Source organism: Bombus vancouverensis, chromosome 1, assembly GCF_051014615.1.
Source record: "Bombus vancouverensis nearcticus chromosome 1, iyBomVanc1_principal, whole genome shotgun sequence".
In the NCBI taxonomy this organism is placed as follows: domain Eukaryota; kingdom Metazoa; phylum Arthropoda; class Insecta; order Hymenoptera; family Apidae; genus Bombus; species Bombus vancouverensis.
This window is the reverse complement of record NC_134911.1, coordinates 19,731,129-19,751,162: the sequence shown is the minus strand read 5'-3', so window position 1 is coordinate 19,751,162 and position 20,034 is coordinate 19,731,129. Positions and strand designations below refer to the sequence as shown.

The following is a 20,034-nucleotide window of genomic DNA, read 5'->3' as shown; positions in this document are numbered from 1 at the left end:
CATCGATGTCGAGTCACGATCCGTAAGATTCAGCAAATAGCGGATGGAGAAAAGTGGCGTGTCAAAAAATATGAAAAGTGAGCTGAGATAATTATGGGGACAGTTGTATTAATCGGTTGTCACTGGGACAAGTTGATCAAGTATGTAAACGTAGATAATTTTTTAATTGCTGCAGGCACTGTGGTTATGAATTATTCGACTTGAATTAATCTTTCGTATTCAAACTATTACGCGAGATTTAATTCGACGTAAATCGGTATACATATGATATTGACTGAAAGTTTCCGATCGCTGTATGTGTGAAGAAGCGTGTGTGAGGATTTTGTAAATAATCATTAAATATTTCAAGGTAATTTAAAGGATATTTTTACATCGGAGTAGATGGAAATGAAACAAATTGTTATCGATATAGCAACTACATTAACAGAATACGCAAGAATGATAGGGGGAAATTAATTGGACGTACACTATCCTTCAAAAGTGTCCTGATACTTATTTATCTTTGACAGGATATAATTCAATGACAAAATTATAAATGAAGGGATCTGCAGTAATTTTATACTTCGTAAATTGAAGTTATACATAATAAAACGTTATGACGATAGAATTAATTCCTAGGTACTGATATACAATTACGATATTAGTACCTGGCAATTGTAAAAGATTATAGAAATCTAATTTCTAAGCTACGAGTCGGATGAAGAAAGTTGTCCTAAACTGGCGGAAAGATTACCAACATTATTTCAAATCGTGATATCTGACATACGACAAGTACGTTAACATGATCGTGTATTTTATTGGAAAAAAAGAAGATGAGCTATCGTTGAGCTTTTTAATGGATCATCTAAATGTATAATTTGTTACTTTTATAAGAAGGTAGTAAGTATGGCTTTATAGCTATAGTATTTCGATAAAATTCACGTATCGTAGTCGTTAGTTTGTATATTCACAGTGAAATTCGTTTATTATATATATTGTAATTATGTGTATAATTAATAAGTATTAATTAAAGCATATTCTAGTATTCAGAGTATCTGATAGGTTAAATTATCGATCCGCCATAAAGTCTCGAAAGTTTTTAGTGATAAACGTTAACTTAATAAAGACACGTTTAAAAATGATGAAAGTGAAATGTCGATGAAAGAAGCATTTATTTACGTGCCTTAATTCGTTGTAATTAATTCGGAAGGCAGGATAAAAGTTTTTAGATAGCTGCTTGGAAAAAGCACTTCACGTGAAACGATGTATCTAATATTAATATGTACAGAGAGCAAACTTTGGAATTTCCGATAGAACTTCGTAACTGGGTCAAGAAGTTCTATATTATGGCATTCAATTATAACGAAACCGACAGGCGCCGCGTTGTTGCGATAAATTCTTCACGGTTTCATCTCATTGCTCAGCTATGAGTTATTCGCCAAGCACTTTCACTGTAATATTAAAATGAGCAATAGATTTAGTAATTCGTGAAAAGTTTTGCTCTTAGAAAAGCGTTCGACTATCGATGGTTTGAAATTTTTCCATGTCAAATCTTTAAATACTTGAAATATAATTTTTCGCTCTTCCAGACATCTCCATAATATTTTACATCTATCACATAAAATGTCTTCTTTTCTTTTCTCCAAATTTATTTTAATATCTAATATTCTGATATCTATAGAAACGTTCGGTTTATTTATTTTCTATTAATTTATCTTATTGATATCGTATAATTTCAATTGAGCAAAACGAATCGCATAAGATCATTGAAGAATGCAATTGACGATAACATTATACGTCTAGAAATTTACGCAGCCATTTCATTCTTATTTTACTTTTTTCTAACTATATTGCGATACATTAACCCTGAGAAATGGCTTTCCTTATTGAAAACATCTATCTCTTCGTTGTAATTACAAGATATTTTATCCCAGAACTTTTTGTCTTCGCAATAAGAAGCCTGTACCTTGACGCCTTAACCAGCTATCGATTAACTAAACGACAAATGTTTTTATTTCCAACCTTGTCAAATTTTAGAACGCTGTATTATCTTTCGAGAAAAACAGCAGCAGAAACGTGCCTCTATTATCAACGATTAATAAGAATAATTGCCCTTCAGTGCGATCGAATGCAATTCAACCCTGAAAAGGTCGACGATTAAAAAAAGTGCCCGCCGTTACAATTAAAAAATATTCCCCGCCGAAAACGCTCCCTTTTTGCTGTAAAAAAAAAACTCAGTATCGTTCCAATTAAAACGTACCCAATTTCCCCAAAAGCTATCTGTCATATGAAATAAAAAAAAAACACGCTGTATTATGTCTGTCGGAGCCGAATTTTTTATCCTGCGAAAAAGATTTTTTTTTCATTAATTATGGATAATAGAAGCACGTTTTTCGGATGGTTTGGCAAAGAAGATGCAATGTACTAAAACGCGAGATCAGACAAAACACATTTATCGCTTAGTTAATTGGCAAAGTATCGATTTAAAGTAAGAGGCCAACTATTAGGTCGTCCGAAAAGTTTCTTTCGTTTCATAAGGTGATAATAGATGAACAGCACTTGCTGTTTTATATTATTTTATTGAATTAGGTGTGATCCATTTCTATTATTATATAATTAATATTCTATTATTCTATTATTATATAATTAATATTGTGCGTCCATGATTTTCTAATAAAACGAAAGAAACTTTTCCGACAAGCTGATAATTTATCAAGCTGCAACGTCTCGTAAAGCAACATGTAGCGTGAAACGCTTAAAATTAACCGTAGAATTCGCGCATCCTGTCTATCATCGTGCCAATCCTATGAAATCACTTCGTTTCCCAGAAGAAGCTTTCGAAACGATCTCCGAAAACAGGCTACTTCCGATCATCGTACGAACACGATCGCATCGTCGCATTCGGCGGAACAATGGGCATTCTGTCGCGTCTGTCGTTCGCGTCGCCGCGTCAAAGAACGAAATTGAACATGCAAATAGATAAAGTGGCACTCGAGGGCCCCCGGTTTGCTTGGCTCGTCAGAAGCTCGGCGTACAATGGAAGCTGAAAAGCCTTTCGCGGCTGCCGCCTCTCTTCTACGTCACCGGGGAGTTACTAATCCAACGATGTCGTTGATCCTGCTCGATAAATGACGAGCAACGCCCATGAGACCACGGCCCTACCCTAACCAAGATTTACGACGCTTATGCACGCGCGTACGCGTGTGTACGTAAACGCATCAAGACGAATAAATATCCGGAACGTGTATTGTAACGAATGAGCGCATCCGATTTTGCTAGCGATTCCGACTGAAACACGGTTCATTTGATTCATGCTGATGCTAATTGTTCTTTATCGAGGATTACAAGTCTTCCTTTTCGGAGACAATTTCCATTCGTCGTCGTTCATTGAATTATTAATTATTTAGAAACTAAAAGGTTCGTGGTAATTTATTTAATTTCTAGCATTGCCAGTATACATGAGACGTACATTACATTCTTGGTTGATGAAATTAAATTAAATGTACCAATGGACGCTTGTCATTACCATTTTATGTTTCTAAGTATCTATACAGTGGCTACAAAAAGCCACGTCATTATATTCGTTACAGTGTACATTCGCGCACTGTTACAGTCATTACAGTACTCACACGCTAATTAAATCCAAATATATGAAAAATGTCGAATCGTTTAATAGCACTCCCACGTGGCTACGAAACTTTGATACTGCGAAAATGAAATGTCGAGCGTGGTAGAAAAAGCTCTTCGTTGGAAAATAAGAGTGCGTACCAATACCGTGTAACCGTTGTAATTTTCTTCGCCATGTTTCATTGCAGAATTTCCTTCATATTCCATAATAATAAATTTGTCCTCTTTTTGCTACTAGCATCGTTTGCTACACACCTCAATTCGTCAATTATCATCGACATCCTCGATCACATCTATAATCGTTTCTAAACAAGACGCAAACGAACAACAACGATCCAATCTACCCTCGCATCCGACGCATCTCTTCCGCTTTTCCACTTGACATTGCATCTCCCGGACATTGATCTTCCCCTACGATGCATCCTGTCACCTAATTCCGCGTCGTAAATTAGCTCGTCGCATGGATCCGCCCGCGGACGCAGTCGAAAATCAGAGATAATCTGGTTTCGTTCGCTTTGTTCGCACGCACCCTCTCGGAAAGCTGCGCTCCATTTTCGTCTGGAGATTCTCGTGTAAACCGGTTGTAATCAGATTGGCTAAGGCTCTGAGTCACGGTGTATCGAGCCACGAGGCATGATCGAATTTGCAATCGGCCAGGAAAATCGTACGTACGTCGGATGAGTCTATTCCACTCTGTATACGCTCGAATATTCGTTCCTCTTGATGCGCTTACGCACACGAACGTATCCTCTATGTTCCGAGAAATATCTTTTAGTTTATATTTTTTGAACGTTAAATCCGAACAAATCCTCCTTGGTACTTAGGAACAAATTTCAATTAGTATTTTAGTGCTGATGTTTCGGCGAAGAAGAGTCAAGCGCGCAACTCTTTGATCATCTCTCAGTTGTGTTTCGAAAGTACAGCGGTTGCGAGAAGTACTGGCACGCTAATTGTATTTATTGTAACGTTTACACGCGGTTTACTCGAGTCTTGGAATATTACATTTCGTATTGTTTAGTTGTACTTTCATATGAACATAAATATTCGATTGGACACCGTGGAAATGACATGCATAGAAGCTGGAAAAAGATTCGTTGAAGAAAAAAGAGTACGTGCGAATATTTGTCGTAGTTACTATGATACAGTTCAAACACGTTGTTCGGGAAAAGCAAGAAGTTATTTGCGAACTTACAAAGAAGTTGTTTATTAAACATATAAGAGCCGAAGAATATTATTTTTATTATTTCACTTTCTTACTGTTAGCCCAAGAATTTGATGTTCTTTTAACACAGAATGGAATTGTTTTGCGTTGTTAGATTTTCGAAAGAATGTGGCAGATAATTTGATGGTGAAACGTTTATTGATTTAGTTCGTTGATGACCTCGACGCTATTTTAACACAAAAGTAATAATTCGAAAGATGAAAGACCGATAGAGAGAATTGAGTTCAGGTAGTTTTCATGAAGAACAAAATGCAAGAAGATAAATTCATCGATGATATTACGGACATATAAATATCAAACCATGGTAGAATTTAATATTAAATTTATCGGGAGAAAATACAATCAAATAGCCATTAATATTTGATTAAACTTGTTTCCGAGAGTTTCATGCGTTTCCTGTTTTATTTAATGTCAGCAGCATTTCCACTTAACGAAACCGTCGAGTCGAATATCATTAGTAATTCGCCATCACACGTAACCAAGCAGCTGTGTATTTGAAAAATACACTCGTGAAAGTAATTAAATGCTACGTAAAACGCCAATCGAATATTAAATACTAGGCAGTGAATGAAATATCAGAAACGATTGAGATATTTACAGACTTTTTACGAAGCATTTATATGTAAAATAACGAGGCGCATAATACATCGAACAAATTTTGCTTATCTCAAGAATTTGTTGAAACCAACAATGGAAAAGATAATGAGAGAATATATCTCAAAGAATATGGAAAATTTATAACATTCGTACAAACTACATACTAACAAGTATATTTTAAAACCAAGAGAAACGAAACGATCAACAAATTCAGCGTAATGAGAATTAGCGATAAGAATAGCAGTAATTAGCGATAGGAGCAACGAAACGAAAGATTCTTGAAGGGATTGCAGGTTGGAAGAATGTAACACGAACGGGACAAAGAGCAATGTAACCAAGTTCGTTCGAAGGCCGACCGGCTGAAATTAATAAATATACTACTATCACTGACATATTTTACTTCTTAAAGATAATTTAAGGTAATATTTTTTGTGGCATTTCAATGTTAAGTTATTCACTAATAGTCTTACATTATGTTCCGTACATATGTACATGTGATAATCGTAGAAAAAGTTCCTCAAAGAAGAAAACCATCGACACATAACATAGCAAATTCGTGTGAAACGTTAGAACAGTCATTAGAACTGAATACGGTCCTCGTAGTCTATCTCATTTGTATAATTTTTCACTTCTAAATTAGTTTCTGTGTCACAAAGCCGACTCGTTATAAATAGAAAATCCATGCTAAATCCAAACTACGATCTCTTTCGTACGAAACCAATATCCGAAAAAGAGAACGGATTTTAATCTCCTCGCCAAAAAAATTCTAGAGCCAAACGTGCATCAAACAATTTTAAACTTCGTGAAAAAGCCACCCGCTGCACTCAACATAGCGCACGAAACATATCCTCTTACACTTTGCCTTTCAACCGAAATATCCGCTGAAAAGATCAAAATACAAAGCTGTTGGCGCATGAAACAATGATAAAAAAAAAAAAAAGAAAAAGGAGAGGAACAGAGAAAAAACGCATGTATGAAATGAATTCGAAACGCAAACTCTGCAGGCGTTTTTTTGTCAGTCTCTTTTCAGTCGTTTTGGAGAAACGTCGGAACGTATCGCCATAGCAACCGATCAGGCATGATCGGTGAATGAAATGGGGCCGAAATGATTTGCGGTCGAGGTTCGATCACGGTTTATCGATGACGAGTCCTCCCTAGGGAGAGTTAACCGAGCTACGTTCCGGGCGAAAGGGGTGTGGCAGTCTGTTATTTCGAGGGTTGGCACGCCGACGCAACGATAAGGACTGACCCACATTCTCGTGGATACTTCTGGCAGGATATTAGGCCTCCTGCAACCGACTCTCGCCTGTTGTTGTCCTCCTTTTCGACTGATCGAAGACTCTCGGGCTACCTCTTGATGGAAGAGAGGTTGGTTTACTTGAAACAATGGGGTCGGGCGGCTGGAAAATCGCTAATTGCCAGTTCGTCGCGTCTACGAGCTTCGATAGATTTTGATACCTCGTTGAGACAGCCGCTGGAATAATTCGATCGAACGAGAACGAAGTAGTATTTATTTATTTATTTATTTATTAATGGACGTTAACCTCATTGCACGATAGTAAAAGCTAAGTTACGTAAGTTAGAAGAGAACAGGAATGCATAAACTGATACAAAAAGATATTACGTTAAGCGTTAAATATGGGAAACACGGGACGTCGAATGTCGTGAAAGGATATAGAAAAGACATCAACTAGACCAGAGTATTGCATACTATGGTAATCAGGTCGCTGTTTCTAATATCGCTCGGGAAGAATACAATGCGGGAAACTGTAGTATCACGCGAAGAACACGAACATACGTTATAAGCTGAAGAAACCGAGGGGCAATCGACGAGATTATTTATAAGCTTGAATAAAAAAAGAATATCGGCAATCTCTCTCCTGTTCTTCAGAGTGATACCGTTCGATTTATGAAATATAGGATCGCAATTGAAATGTTATTCTGTTTGCTGATGTTCACTTTTAGAGGAATAAAATGGGAATAAAGGTTGGAGCTAACGTTCCGAATATTCTATGGGATTTGCTTGATTCGTACTTGTATTGGGACTTGTTTTCTTTTAGAATTTACAATTAGAAAGCATTTTGTGAATTTTAGCAAAGGCTTTTGTGTAAAGTTCCTGGACAGAAATTATGCTCTGCTGTTGATAATTATTTAATTGGCTGGAAAATAAAGCAGTTGATCGCAGGTATCATTTTCCAATCAATCGAACAAATAGGAGAAGGTGTGACTTACGAGTAGTTGAACGGTGATTTTTATATTGCATATTACGTAATATTGATTTTTCTTGTAAATAATTTAACATTGTAGAAACTGGAACGTATCGTTGATTATATCTAAATAAATGTTTTCTCAGACATTCTAGAGCAATTTTATGGCTCATTTTTTAAACGTAAGGTGAATATACAAGGACTAAATCCGTTTCGCAAGATCCTATCTGTAACTGCTAAATGAAAAGTTGGAAGAGGTAGAAGGAAGAAAAATAGATATAGACACGCTCGTGTTAAAGCTACTGTAATTTTGTGCCCGTAATGCCACGTTCATTACAGCTTTCGTTAGATGTTGTACCTTTGAGTTTTTGTGCAGCCTTGCCAATCGATGCTAGAACGATAAAAAGACTCGCAAGCATGTCCGAGGTCAGCTAAAAATATTGCTGACTTTCTTTCGCTATTACGATATTCGCTGTGATTCTTATCAACTGAATCTATTACTACTTCTAACTGCAGAGTCCTAAATTGACAGGATAAATATTTTCAATAATATCATTTCATTTAATCGGGAATTTCATTTATGAAATCCAATAAAATTCCAAGTTAACAAGTAACAAACAGAAACAAAGCTTCGACACTCGAAAGATCGAACGAAGAATTTTCAACAATCTACCTCTGCAAATAATTGTAGAATTGTAGAAAATTGAAGCTATTAAAAATATAGAAACTTACTATTAATTACGGGATTATCATAATATAATATAAAACTGACGATATAAAAGTGTAAGAAACCGAGTCTTTTTAGCAACTTGCAAAAACTACAGCTTTGATGTATAAAGTAGCACCTCTCTTTTGTCCGCAAAGTTTCCACAGCATTAACCGCCAACCGTACCGTCTTTTGTTCCACTTTCTATCGCATCTACGACAAAGAACGCTACTACCATTTTGCTTTCGCGCGCTGTCTTATCGACTATCTTCGATCGAACACACTGCGAACCAGAAACAGTAAGAAAAGGCATCGTTCTTCTTTCGTACAATATATTGTGTCTAATATACCTTCATAAGTTTAATAATCCATGGTATATACGTATTTCAACGAGGACAAGTCTTAGTCGTCGCGTGGGCCATGAGCCACGATAGAAGAAAGAATAAAAATTGTAGCACGCTTATGTATAACGCAAGAATTGAAGAGCCTCTATTATTGTAAAGCAACGAACGATGAGCTCGGAGATTGCGCTCCAGAGAGATGCATCCCTCTACTATCTCACCCCCTACCCTCTGTGTCTCTCTACAACATACTCTCTCCTCTCGTTTCATCCCCTTTTCCGCTCGCGTTTTGCCGACGAAATTGCATTTTCTCTTGGTTCAGCATCGCGGTTCACTGGTCGAAACGAACGCAGGCGTGTGTCCGCGTATCCACTCGTACACACGTAGCACACAGATACAAACTAACGCAACTGTCATACAGAACGTTTGACGTAATTGGGACAGGCTACGCCTTTAAATTATTCCGAGGGAGGATACTAAATACGTTGAGGCTGAATCAAAATGTTTTGATACGTCATAGGGGTTTTTATTTAAGGAATTAAGTAGTTTATTTAAGTAGTTTCGAGGGTTTCTTTCCTTTTTTTCTTCTTTTTTTCTTATTTAAGGAAATTGAAGATTTTTGTTGATACTGTGAGTAATTGGGACAGGCTACGCCTTTAAATTATTCCGAGGAGGATACTAAATACGTTGAGGCTGAATCAAAATGTTTTGATACGTCATAGGGATTTTTATTTAAGGAATTAAGTAGTTTATTTAAGTAGTTTCGAGGGTTTCTTTCTTTTTTTTCTTCTTTTTTTCTTCTTTAAGGAAATTGAAGATTTTTGTTGATACTGTGAGTAATTGGGACAGGCTACGCCTTTAAATTATTCCGAGGAGGATACTAAATACGTTGAGGCTGAATCAAAATGTTTTGATACGTCATAGGGGTTTTTATTCAAGGAATTAAGTAGTTTATTTAAGTAGTTTCGAGGATTTGTTTTTTTTTCTTTTTTCTTCTTTAAGGGAATTGAAGATTTTTGTTGATACTGTGAGTCAACTGTAAACTTTCATCGTTTATATGGTAGCATTATGGTGTGTGTGCTTGAGTTTTGATTAGAATTATCATAATTGTGCTTGATTTTAGATCGGAATATAGTTGTATCTTAAGTTTAATTGTGGAATATTTGGATCTACCGTTTTAAGCGTCTCTTACGTTTTTACATGTGGCATGAATAATTGCATTTATTGGTTAAAATATCTTCTTATTTGATTATTATATTTATCGTAGATAAAATTGGAATTTCTGCTATTGTTTAATCATCTCTTTCTTTTCTTAAAAACAGAAATGAAAATAAGGAAAGAAGGAGGAAACGTTTTTTAATTTCTGCAAGGTTTCGCGTTACTTTTTTTCTTCTCGCAATTAACTGACTTACGAAAGACAACGCGACACAAAGTGGTGATTTTTATCGGAAGTGAAATCATGACGCGAATCGCAAGGCGTAAATCGAATTTTGTTCTCTCCAGATCGAACTAGATTTTAATCGTACACTACCGGCCGTTTCAATTAACGTTTCATTCGGCCTCTGTACATTTAAAAGGATTTCACGGTGCACGGGTTTATAGGTTGCGCAGATTAATGTCGACAACTTTACAAATGCAGCTTTATGGATCGACAGCCCGTAAAAATTTAGGCTTACGAATATATTCCACCCACAGCTCTTTAATTTATTAGGTTTTATCGATGCTTCCAACGATCTATAAAAATCGTATATAAATACATCGTAAAAAAAAATACTACGACATAAATCTGTTAGATATTCAGTTCCCTTCATTTTACTAAGAGTAAATTTTTCTAACAGTAAATATTTCGTTCTTTTACTTGGATAATCCCATCAATCCACTTGTTAAATATTTTTGCAACGATAATTTTTCAAATTTTACCATTATTTTTATGCGTTGGATTGTCCGAAAAGTTTCTTTCGTTTTATAGGCAAATAATAAATGCACAACGTTTTTTTGTTTTATATTATTTCATCGAATTAATATGTATGTTCTGTTGCAACAGAATGGATCGTAATTTAATAAAATAACATGAAACAAAAAATGTTGTGCGTTTATTATTTCCTCGTAGAAGAAAGAAACTTTTCGAACAACCTAATATCTAGACTGTATCTGGACAATCAAGAGAAAAAAGAATCTGTTCCTAATACACCGATTCGTTACAACTATACATACATACATATATAGACACAATGGCAAAGTTCTATTTCTTACGAATTTTATTAGGTCGTTACGTGTGAAATATTTCTTTAAATAAGTCTGTAACCGGACTTAGTTTCGTCAATATATCATACAGGATGAAATAAAGTTCAAAATTGACACACTATAAATTTTAGTAACCTTCGTTAACCAATATGATAAAAAATGTCTAGTGCAGTCTTCTATTCGATATAAATCGATTTTGCAAAATTATGGTGTCTTATACTTCTCATTTTATAAACCTTCTTTCGTCTGTCACGGTACATTTAATTAAAGTAATGTACAAGTCATATAAATTATTTCCTTGCTTTCTGTTTCCTGTTTTACCTTATTGTCTACATTTCCAATTTCTTCGCTTAATTTTCCGCAACGTTTCATAGAAACCTGATGGAGGATTGTTGTATCTCGAAGGAGATCGAAGTGTCGAAGGGGTCCGTTCATTGCTGCGAGAAAACTCAATTAACAGGGTATTGCAATTAAGCTTTCGACGGGGATAAAAAGTTGAAGAAGTTCCTCGGGGCCTACTTTGCGAAATCGAGAAACGGAGCAGCGGCTGATTGGCACTAGCCTTGATAAATTCATTAACAACGCGCTGCAGACGTCTACCGTTTAAATTGACGAAGATAATCCGCGTGTTCTCGCGACAGATCTCGATTTAAACTTCTCGAAGATACTTTCCCTGCCAGACTTTCCTCTTCCTTGCTGCGCTCTGATCCCGTCCAACAATTTTCTCTCGAACGACTTTACATTTTCTTGGAATAATATCGTCTTCAATTTTTGAAGCAAATCTCCCTCACCTTGATTCATTTTGGATTTTATGTGATTTTACGAGATTGCATAAATATTGAATCTTTTCTTCGTTCAGCGTGACAAAGAAAATGAGAAGTGAAATTTAATCTTGAACAGCAATTTTTCATCTTATTTATGGTAAACACGTGAAACCTGTAAAAATTAGCGGGATTTTTATTTTTTAGCGAATAGATATATTTTCGATGTTATTAATTAACGTATAATAACAATCAGCGACATAGTGGCGTATTTCATAACGAATAATACATAAACTAGCATAATTATCGATGAAACTGAGCGCAAGAAGAGTTTCTTGTATTCCTGTAAATTAATAATAATAAGCAGATTGAAAGGAATTTTTCCAAATTCTAATTTTTTCTTCATTCCAAAAATCTTCTAATTTTCTGTATTCTTCTAATTTTAGGCTTTTCGTAAAAATGACCATTCAAGCAATCTATTAAAAAAAGCTTAATAAATCATTGCCGTTGATGAAAAATGTATATCTTTTTATCGCTGTAATGTATGCACATGTAGTTTTTCCATTTTACCGTTGATAATATAATTATACAATTCAGTTTACTATGTTTTCCAGATATTGATGAAAGATATGCATTCTGAAATAAATCGTCAGTATGAATTCATATAATTTAGACATCATTTATCAATCTGTCGTGCATAGTTCATTGCTTAATTAAGCGAATGGTTTAATGGACTAGTAACGAATCGATTTGGAAGATATACAACATTTTCGTAACGTTCAGCAAAACATTTTCATTCTGATAATCAGAATACATGCATGTGCTACCCGAGGTTACATTTCCATTTAGGATTATTAGAGCGGATTTACGTTCCGCTTTTATCTATACCAGTTGAATTCGCGAAATATGTAACACTAATTCTATAATAAACGTTTCGTTAAACAACATCTTCGCAAATTATTATTCACAACGTCGCAAATATTAAACCGAAGAGAAATAAAGGAGCAGTCGATTGAAACGTGTTTTGCATTCAGCGCGTAATTATAACGAGAATAGCTTCCATAAATATAAATATCTGAATATATTAACCAGAATTTCGATACAAAATCTTCATTTCCTCGGTGCTTTTTGACGTTCTATTTTCTTAAGACTAAGATAAAAGCCTATATTACTAGATATTAAATTATGTACATTAGATATTTTATAGAAATATTATATTTTAAATATAGGTTTGCAAAGTATTCGGAAAATAAGAGAAAATGGCAAACGAGCGCTTAATTATTCGTAATGAGAAAATTTGCATAGATTTAAACAAAGGTATCGACGTGTCAAGGAAAAACCCAACGTACATGTCGATAATCTTTTGATCTTTGAACGATTATTAACGAGCGTTTGATGATTTTTTGCGCAGGTGGTAACGCCACAGAAATGCGGCGACGTGTACCTTTACGATCTTCCAGCGAGCCGAGGAAGTCCTGCTCCACCCTCCAGGCACGATTCACCCTTGAATTCGAATAACGAGCATTTACACAACTCAGGTGCGTAGCAACCCTTCGTTTTATTCTCCAACGATTCGATCGCGACGTAGCAACTTCAATAGTTTCATAGAGTGTACGCTGAAAATTGCGTGGAAATGTGTTTCTCAAATGAAACGTCCTTACGTATACATTTGCATGTAGTCACGCTATTTAATCTTTAATTCATGACGTGGCTTTTTAATAAATGTAATATGAATAAATAAAAAGCTGGATAGAAACAGATAATTTCACTTGCTGAAGAGTAACTTTGATTTAAATTATTCAAATTATATTGCTTAATTTTTCATTCGAATAATGTATACGTTTGTATACGTATACGTAATGTATACGTATATATATTGTTTATGATTAGTATAAAAGTTGATATAAAAATAAGAATATAAGAATTAACTTTATTCGTGTGTGAGAAATTTGTACAAAATATAAATTGATACTTTAACGAGGCATTGCAAAATTTCCAGCGAACGGTACTTTGTATTCGAATAAAATTATTTCTTTTATAGTATTTTTATAATATTTTGTAATATTTAATAATATAATATTTTGTAACATTTTGTAATATTTTATAATATTTTTATAATATTTTAGTGTACTCGTCGTTTTATTCATACAGAGATTACTCTGTTATTTTATATTCTGATCGTTCTGTTAACGTGAATTCCAATTGAAACGTTTTAGTTAAACAGAACTAAACTGGAGGTACAGCGCGATTGCATACTTTTCAATTAACATCACTCCGCGAGTAAATGTACGGACAAATATTGATTTTAGTATCATGAAATGATTAAAGTTGCATAAAGAATTCATATTAGAGAATAATGTTAATTATTTCGTTTCGAATAAACATTATTCATAATTTTCGTAATAGATTTACATATATTTGTATTCTTCTTGTTTCATACAGAATCTCGTTTACGGTCGCGTGCGTTTTATTAAAATTGCGCACCGGATGTTGTTTTAGCACGCGTGTGCAACAGGAAGTATCGAACGATTTCAACGAATGGAATAATTGTTCATCTATCTATTATGCTTTTCGTACGAATCTCATTTCATACTTAGAAATATGCTAAATAGAACACAGAAAATACAAAGAGAATATAAAATTATGCCAAATATAGAAGATCTATTTTTCAATTAGTATCTTTGAAATTGGTAACTTTTCTCGCTTCATCTCCGATGGAAAAAATTATAAAAAAATAGAGCAGTTTATCGCATGTTTTTGTCATTAACAGAACAATCAGAATTATTACATTTATTCTGGAATATTATACTTATATTCCGATACTGCGTCAGAGAGTAACTGTACAAAGGAGTGGAAAAGTGGTGAAAAATTGTTTGAAAGGCATTTTTCTTCGAAAACGATATAGATATAAAAGCGAATGTTTCTTTCCTATTATTTAACGTTTATTGTAGAAGCATATACGCGTTTCTCCATTGAAGTTCAACGTTCATCGTAGTTTTCACTTTATCGCGCTTTCTTTCGGCCCTTCGTACGTAACAATAAAATAAAAATGTATTTACAATTTCGCGACAATTGAAATTTCTTTCCGTCAGTTGTCTATTTAACTCTCGACTCTTATTTGCTTCTTTGCCGGGTCAACGAAGTTCCACGACCTCGAAATTGGAAAATAATCTTCCGTGTAACTATGAAATTGCAAATTTCAAGAAAGAGACAAAAAAGAATAAAAAAGAAACACAAAGTATTTGGTCTAAAATGCTGGAAAACGATCCAAGTATTTGATAAAGAAGCGGACGGCTTGTAATTTGCATCGAACAAATAGAGTGGCATATCGTAAGTTCAGATCCTAACATCGTCGTACAATGTCATCATCCTCTTGGTGTCTAAGGTCATTCGAAGCTCATGGTTCAGGCATATTCAAATGTACTTTCTCGTCCGTGACACGATGCAACAGAAACGGACACGCGTTTCCTATATTAAAATACGACAATGACCTTGAAAAAAAAAAGAAAAAATTGGAACAAAAAGGAGCCAATCGAAAACTTTTTCTCACCTGGGAATTGAAAATCGTTCAAATCGTCTTACATTTTTCATGACATTAGCAACAAAGGAGATATTTAAGTGGTTTTCTTCAGCTGGCTCATCCTGTATATCGAGAAGATTTAGATATGTACAGATATCACGACAAAGCGATCTTTTTAATCCGTTTAATCGGCCATTATACCTTTATTGCTGGGTATTCGGTTGAAAACAAGATATTTCCATAGAGAGCGTTTATTGAGAATCGATAGCACGTCGATGTTATTCGCCGATTTCTTTCATTAAACGGCGCTATTGCGAACACGATTTCCATCTCCATTCGAAAAACCACATATCGACTCGTGAATGTACGTATACGCAATGTTGCAATATTTACGATAAAAACTTTCAGCTTGTATCATCGGTGTTATATCGAGAGATCAATAATGTAGAAATACTTGGAAAAATTTTTACTGCACCGATACGGAACACACACACACACAGACAGCATACGCTCGGTTACAAAGCAAAAGAGCTTTGAAGAGATTGTACGGAAATTGTAGTTAAAAAGAGGAAAACGTTACAGAAACTCTAGGAAATTCATGTTTCGGTACGTTTACTTCCTTAGACATACGAAACGAGTTTATGAAGTTGTAGAAACCTGTAGAAGTTTATTTATTTATTGTCCGTAGATGGACGCTTTCATGTATCGTATACTTTTTGCCAGAAATTCTCTGTTCGTACTAAATGTTTGATCGTTACGTTGCATTTTCTAATATTTACCGAAGGGTGTAATTATTTTAATTTATTTATTGTACGGAAATTGTAGTTAAAAAGAGGAAAACGTTACAGAAACTCTAGGAAATTCATGTTTCGATACGTTTACTTCCTTAGACATACGAAACGAGTTTATGAAGTTGTAGAAACGTGTAGAAGTTTATTTATTTATTGTTCGTAGATGGACGCTTTCATGTATCGTATACTTTTTGCCAGAAATTCTCTGTTCGTACTAAATGTTTGATCGTTACGTTGCATTTTCTAATATTTACCGAAGGGTGTAATTATTTTAATTTATTTATTGTACGGAAATTGTAGTTAAAAAGAGGAAAACGTTACAGGAACTCCAGGAAATTCATGTTTCGATACGTTTACTTCCTTAGACATACGAAACGAGTTTATGAAGTTGTAGAAACCTGTAGAAGTTTATTTATTTATTGTTCGTAGATGGACGTTTTCATGTTTCGTATACTTTTTGCCAGAAATTCTTTGTTCGTACTAAATGATTGATTGTTACGTTGCATTTTCTAATATTTACTGAAGGATGTCACAGGATATTCGTAAATATAATCGTCATTTTCTCACGTAGTTGTCACGTAGCAATAATAAATAAAACGATCAACAATCGCTTATTAGAATATTATTCAAAGCTGAGATAAATTGCAGATCGCGAGCTTTTCTATTATTTGTTAGTCTGTCAACTTCGAAAACGAGGATGTTTTAAGAACAGATAATGAATCCAGGAAGTATCGTAAAAATCGAAGTTACACGAAAATGATAGAAGCAAAAAAAAAAAAAAGGTAGAAAAATGTTTTGACGCGATACGCGATTGGTTCGTAGCCTACTGAATTTTAAAACTTCTGCCCCATAAAAAAACAGAAAATATGACTTTCGAATTTTTCAATAAATCGATAAATCCATACGAGTCCACTTTACGTTATCAATATTTAACAGACATTTTACAAAATCATAAAAATTCTCTACGTTACGTTGAGAGAAGTAGTTTTTGAGAAATAAAGTTGTTGAAATAAAGTTTGAGGAAAAAGAAATAAACTAAAAGAAAATTGCGTTTCTTACGCTAAAAACTATTTCGATCTTCAAATAATTTTCATGCTACGAGCAAAACGAAGTCAACAACCAAGTCAGTTCTGTCGAGACAAGATCAAAAACTGTCGCGTAATTGTATTCGAACGATACAAGAAAATTGCTACAATCGCTGAAAGGAATCGCAGCTATTGTATTCCATTTGTTACGGACGATGAAGAAGAAGATGTACCGTGTGCTATCTTATTTGTGCGTATTCGCGTGTCCGGTACCGGGGCTATTTATCTCGGATGATCGAAGAAAAATAGCCTGCTGGTTCCTTTCACGAATCAACGTATCCGGGACATTCCGCGATCGTGGGCCATTAACGTAGGAAATTACAAAGCTATCTCGCGGGACCTTAACCAATCTGTGGAGTGAAAGATCGCTGATCCTGTCACGGTTCTCCTATCGACCGACTAACCTCGTTCGTCCGCAACGAGTCGTTTGAAAAATTCGCCTACCGAGAACAATGGTATCTCGATTGTTCGGATATTTAGTAAATAAATTGACGATATCGTATCTGTTTCTAATAGGCAATAAATTTAGCAGCGAATAGATTATGTTGCATTCAGAAAGTAATAATTATTATACGTTATTAGTCGTGCTATAGTATCAGTTATTTAGTATTATTTTTATCGTTATTGGTATTAGTATTAGTTATTTATTGCAGTTTAGATCAGATAATCGGAAGTTTGGATATCTGTGACGTTTTTTGAGTTTTTCTTTCCTCTTGCAAGAGGTTTGGAAGTACGCACATCGATCGTCTTAGGTCAGTGTTAATTATGCAGGTGTATATTCGCTATTGGAGGTAATTTCGACGTGTAAAGTATAAAAAAACTACAGATAATATAGCGACGCGTAAGAAAATAAATTTCCTGGTACCGTTTGTATAAGAAAATAAGTCGATTGTAGAGAGGATATACACGTCTGTGAGTGAAAACGTGCATTAATCTCTGAAAACTGAAAATCCTTTCTTTTCTCCAGTCTCGTCAAGTTTGAAAGATCGTCAAGTATACGCGAACTTGGCTAATTTCTTGCACAGAAACGAACAATTAGCCAAAGATCGCTGTACACGCAGTAAGAAATTGTAAATATAGAATAACACTTCTTTCACTTTTGAAGCCACGTTTTCGAGAAAAATGAATTCCAAAATTTATGAATTTGCTGTAAGAACTTTCCCTATTTATAAACACACCGCTGTATACAAAAGTTACAAATGTACAATAATAAGAATAGACCGACGAGTATGGAGCAACACTGCTTCGCGATCTTTCGTCACAAACATCTGATCTGAAGGGAAGACGTCCTATAAACGTCAGACTTGAAATACGAATTTCTACTGACAGATGGAAATCTCGTTTAGAAGCATCTTGGCGCTGTAATACGAAAATCTGAAACTGAAACGAGTATGGGAAACGCCTGAACGTTATATCGAACCAAAATCGTTCAGGCTTAGACATAAAATGCGTTACAATCACAAAACCAAATTCTCAACATTTTACTATTTATTTTGCCTTGAAATTAATTTTCTGGCGAATATGCGTGTGCAGGACGATACACAACTGGCAGCAGAAGTTCCGTGGACAACGGTGGCGACGCGAACGAATGTTACGACGTGCCACCACGAGCTGTCCCCGTGATTCCATCGCCAGCGAGCAGTCCAAGTCCGGCACCCTCGTGCTACGACATCCCCAGGCCACCTACCTCCTGCACACCGAATTCCAACTGCTCTGGAGGATCCGGCGTGACGCCTCTCGATTGCTACGACGTGCCCAGACCATTGCAACCCCTTACCCCTAGCAGCTCGGCCTCCAGCCTCACCAACGATGGATCCCTCAGCGGATCGAATCGGTACGTGATCTCTAGAGGATATACGATGGCTAGACAAGCGGATCTTTTATTTTATCGTTGTCTAACAGGATTAGCGTCTGATAGATAGTACAGGGCGATCGTTTGGTAAATGATGATTCGATTCACTCCTCAGGAAGAAATTTCTCTTCTAGTTATCAGTGAGGATCACTCCATGGAGGTGTGATCATTTTAATTTTTTTTTTTTTTTTTTTTATAGTAAAAGCTTAGCTATAGTAGTGAAAGTAGACGCACGATATCTTTTGCAAGATGTCTTTTTTTTCTTTTTTTTTTTTCGTTGTTGTTCGATGGGATGTACGTCTCATTGGAGATTTAGAGGGATCGTTTGTTAAGACGACGTTTCGGTTAATCCGTTGACACGTAAATTTTTCATCTATTTGTGGATAGGAAAAAATAATTGAATTTTTTCTTGAAAACGAAAATAGATGCATAATAATATCTTTTGTAAGATAATGTCGTACATGATATCGTAATCGTAACTGGAATCCATGAAGTTTCTTCATTGGATAAAGTAATCAGCTAAATTGAGAAGAATATGGATATGTTACTTTTCATTTTTTCCCTTTTTTTTTTATCAATTCTGAGTAATAGTAATACGTGTATTTCTATGTATTTGCAAGGGAAACATAATGCACTAAAGCTTAAGGTTAGTTTTATTAAAAATAAATACACATTTGCAGATTAGTCGGTTAATAAGTTATTAGATTACAATGGCTTGCATATTTGAAAGACAAGGAGCATTTTACTACATGGTGACATATATATAAAATGTTAGAAACTGGTTATTTTAATATTCTTCTTTTTATTCTTTTCCTATCTCTTTTATAAAAGAGAATAATACGCCTTTTTGAGCTCGTAGAAGATTAAAAGATATCTAATTAAATTCTGCTGCTATTAATTCTCCGCGAGAAAGTGAAAAAACATTTAATCAACGTAGTCTAGCTTAATATAACAGTAAATTAACGTGATATTTATTATTAGAAAATCCCTCGGAAAAGTGTTCTTTAATCGGAAATTGACCCTATTTCCTCTCTTTTCACTGTTATTTATCATTAAAATCACTGTTTCAGCCAATAATTGCAGGAAAATTTGCATTTAAATA

At 34.9% G+C, this 20,034-nt stretch overlaps 1 protein-coding gene across 1 annotated transcript in view; it reads left to right on the top strand.

Annotated features, from left to right (window-relative positions):
- The window catches only part of p130CAS (Serine_rich_CAS and FAT-like_CAS_C domain-containing protein p130CAS), a 167,608-nt gene that overhangs the window by 135,475 nt on the left and 12,099 nt on the right, over positions 1-20,034 (top strand). The window contains exons 4-5 of the mRNA XM_076622248.1: positions 13,096-13,222; positions 18,614-18,914. Coding sequence (XP_076478363.1) covers positions 13,096-13,222; positions 18,614-18,914 — 428 coding nt within the window. The remainder of the gene's footprint in view (positions 1-13,095; positions 13,223-18,613; positions 18,915-20,034) is intronic.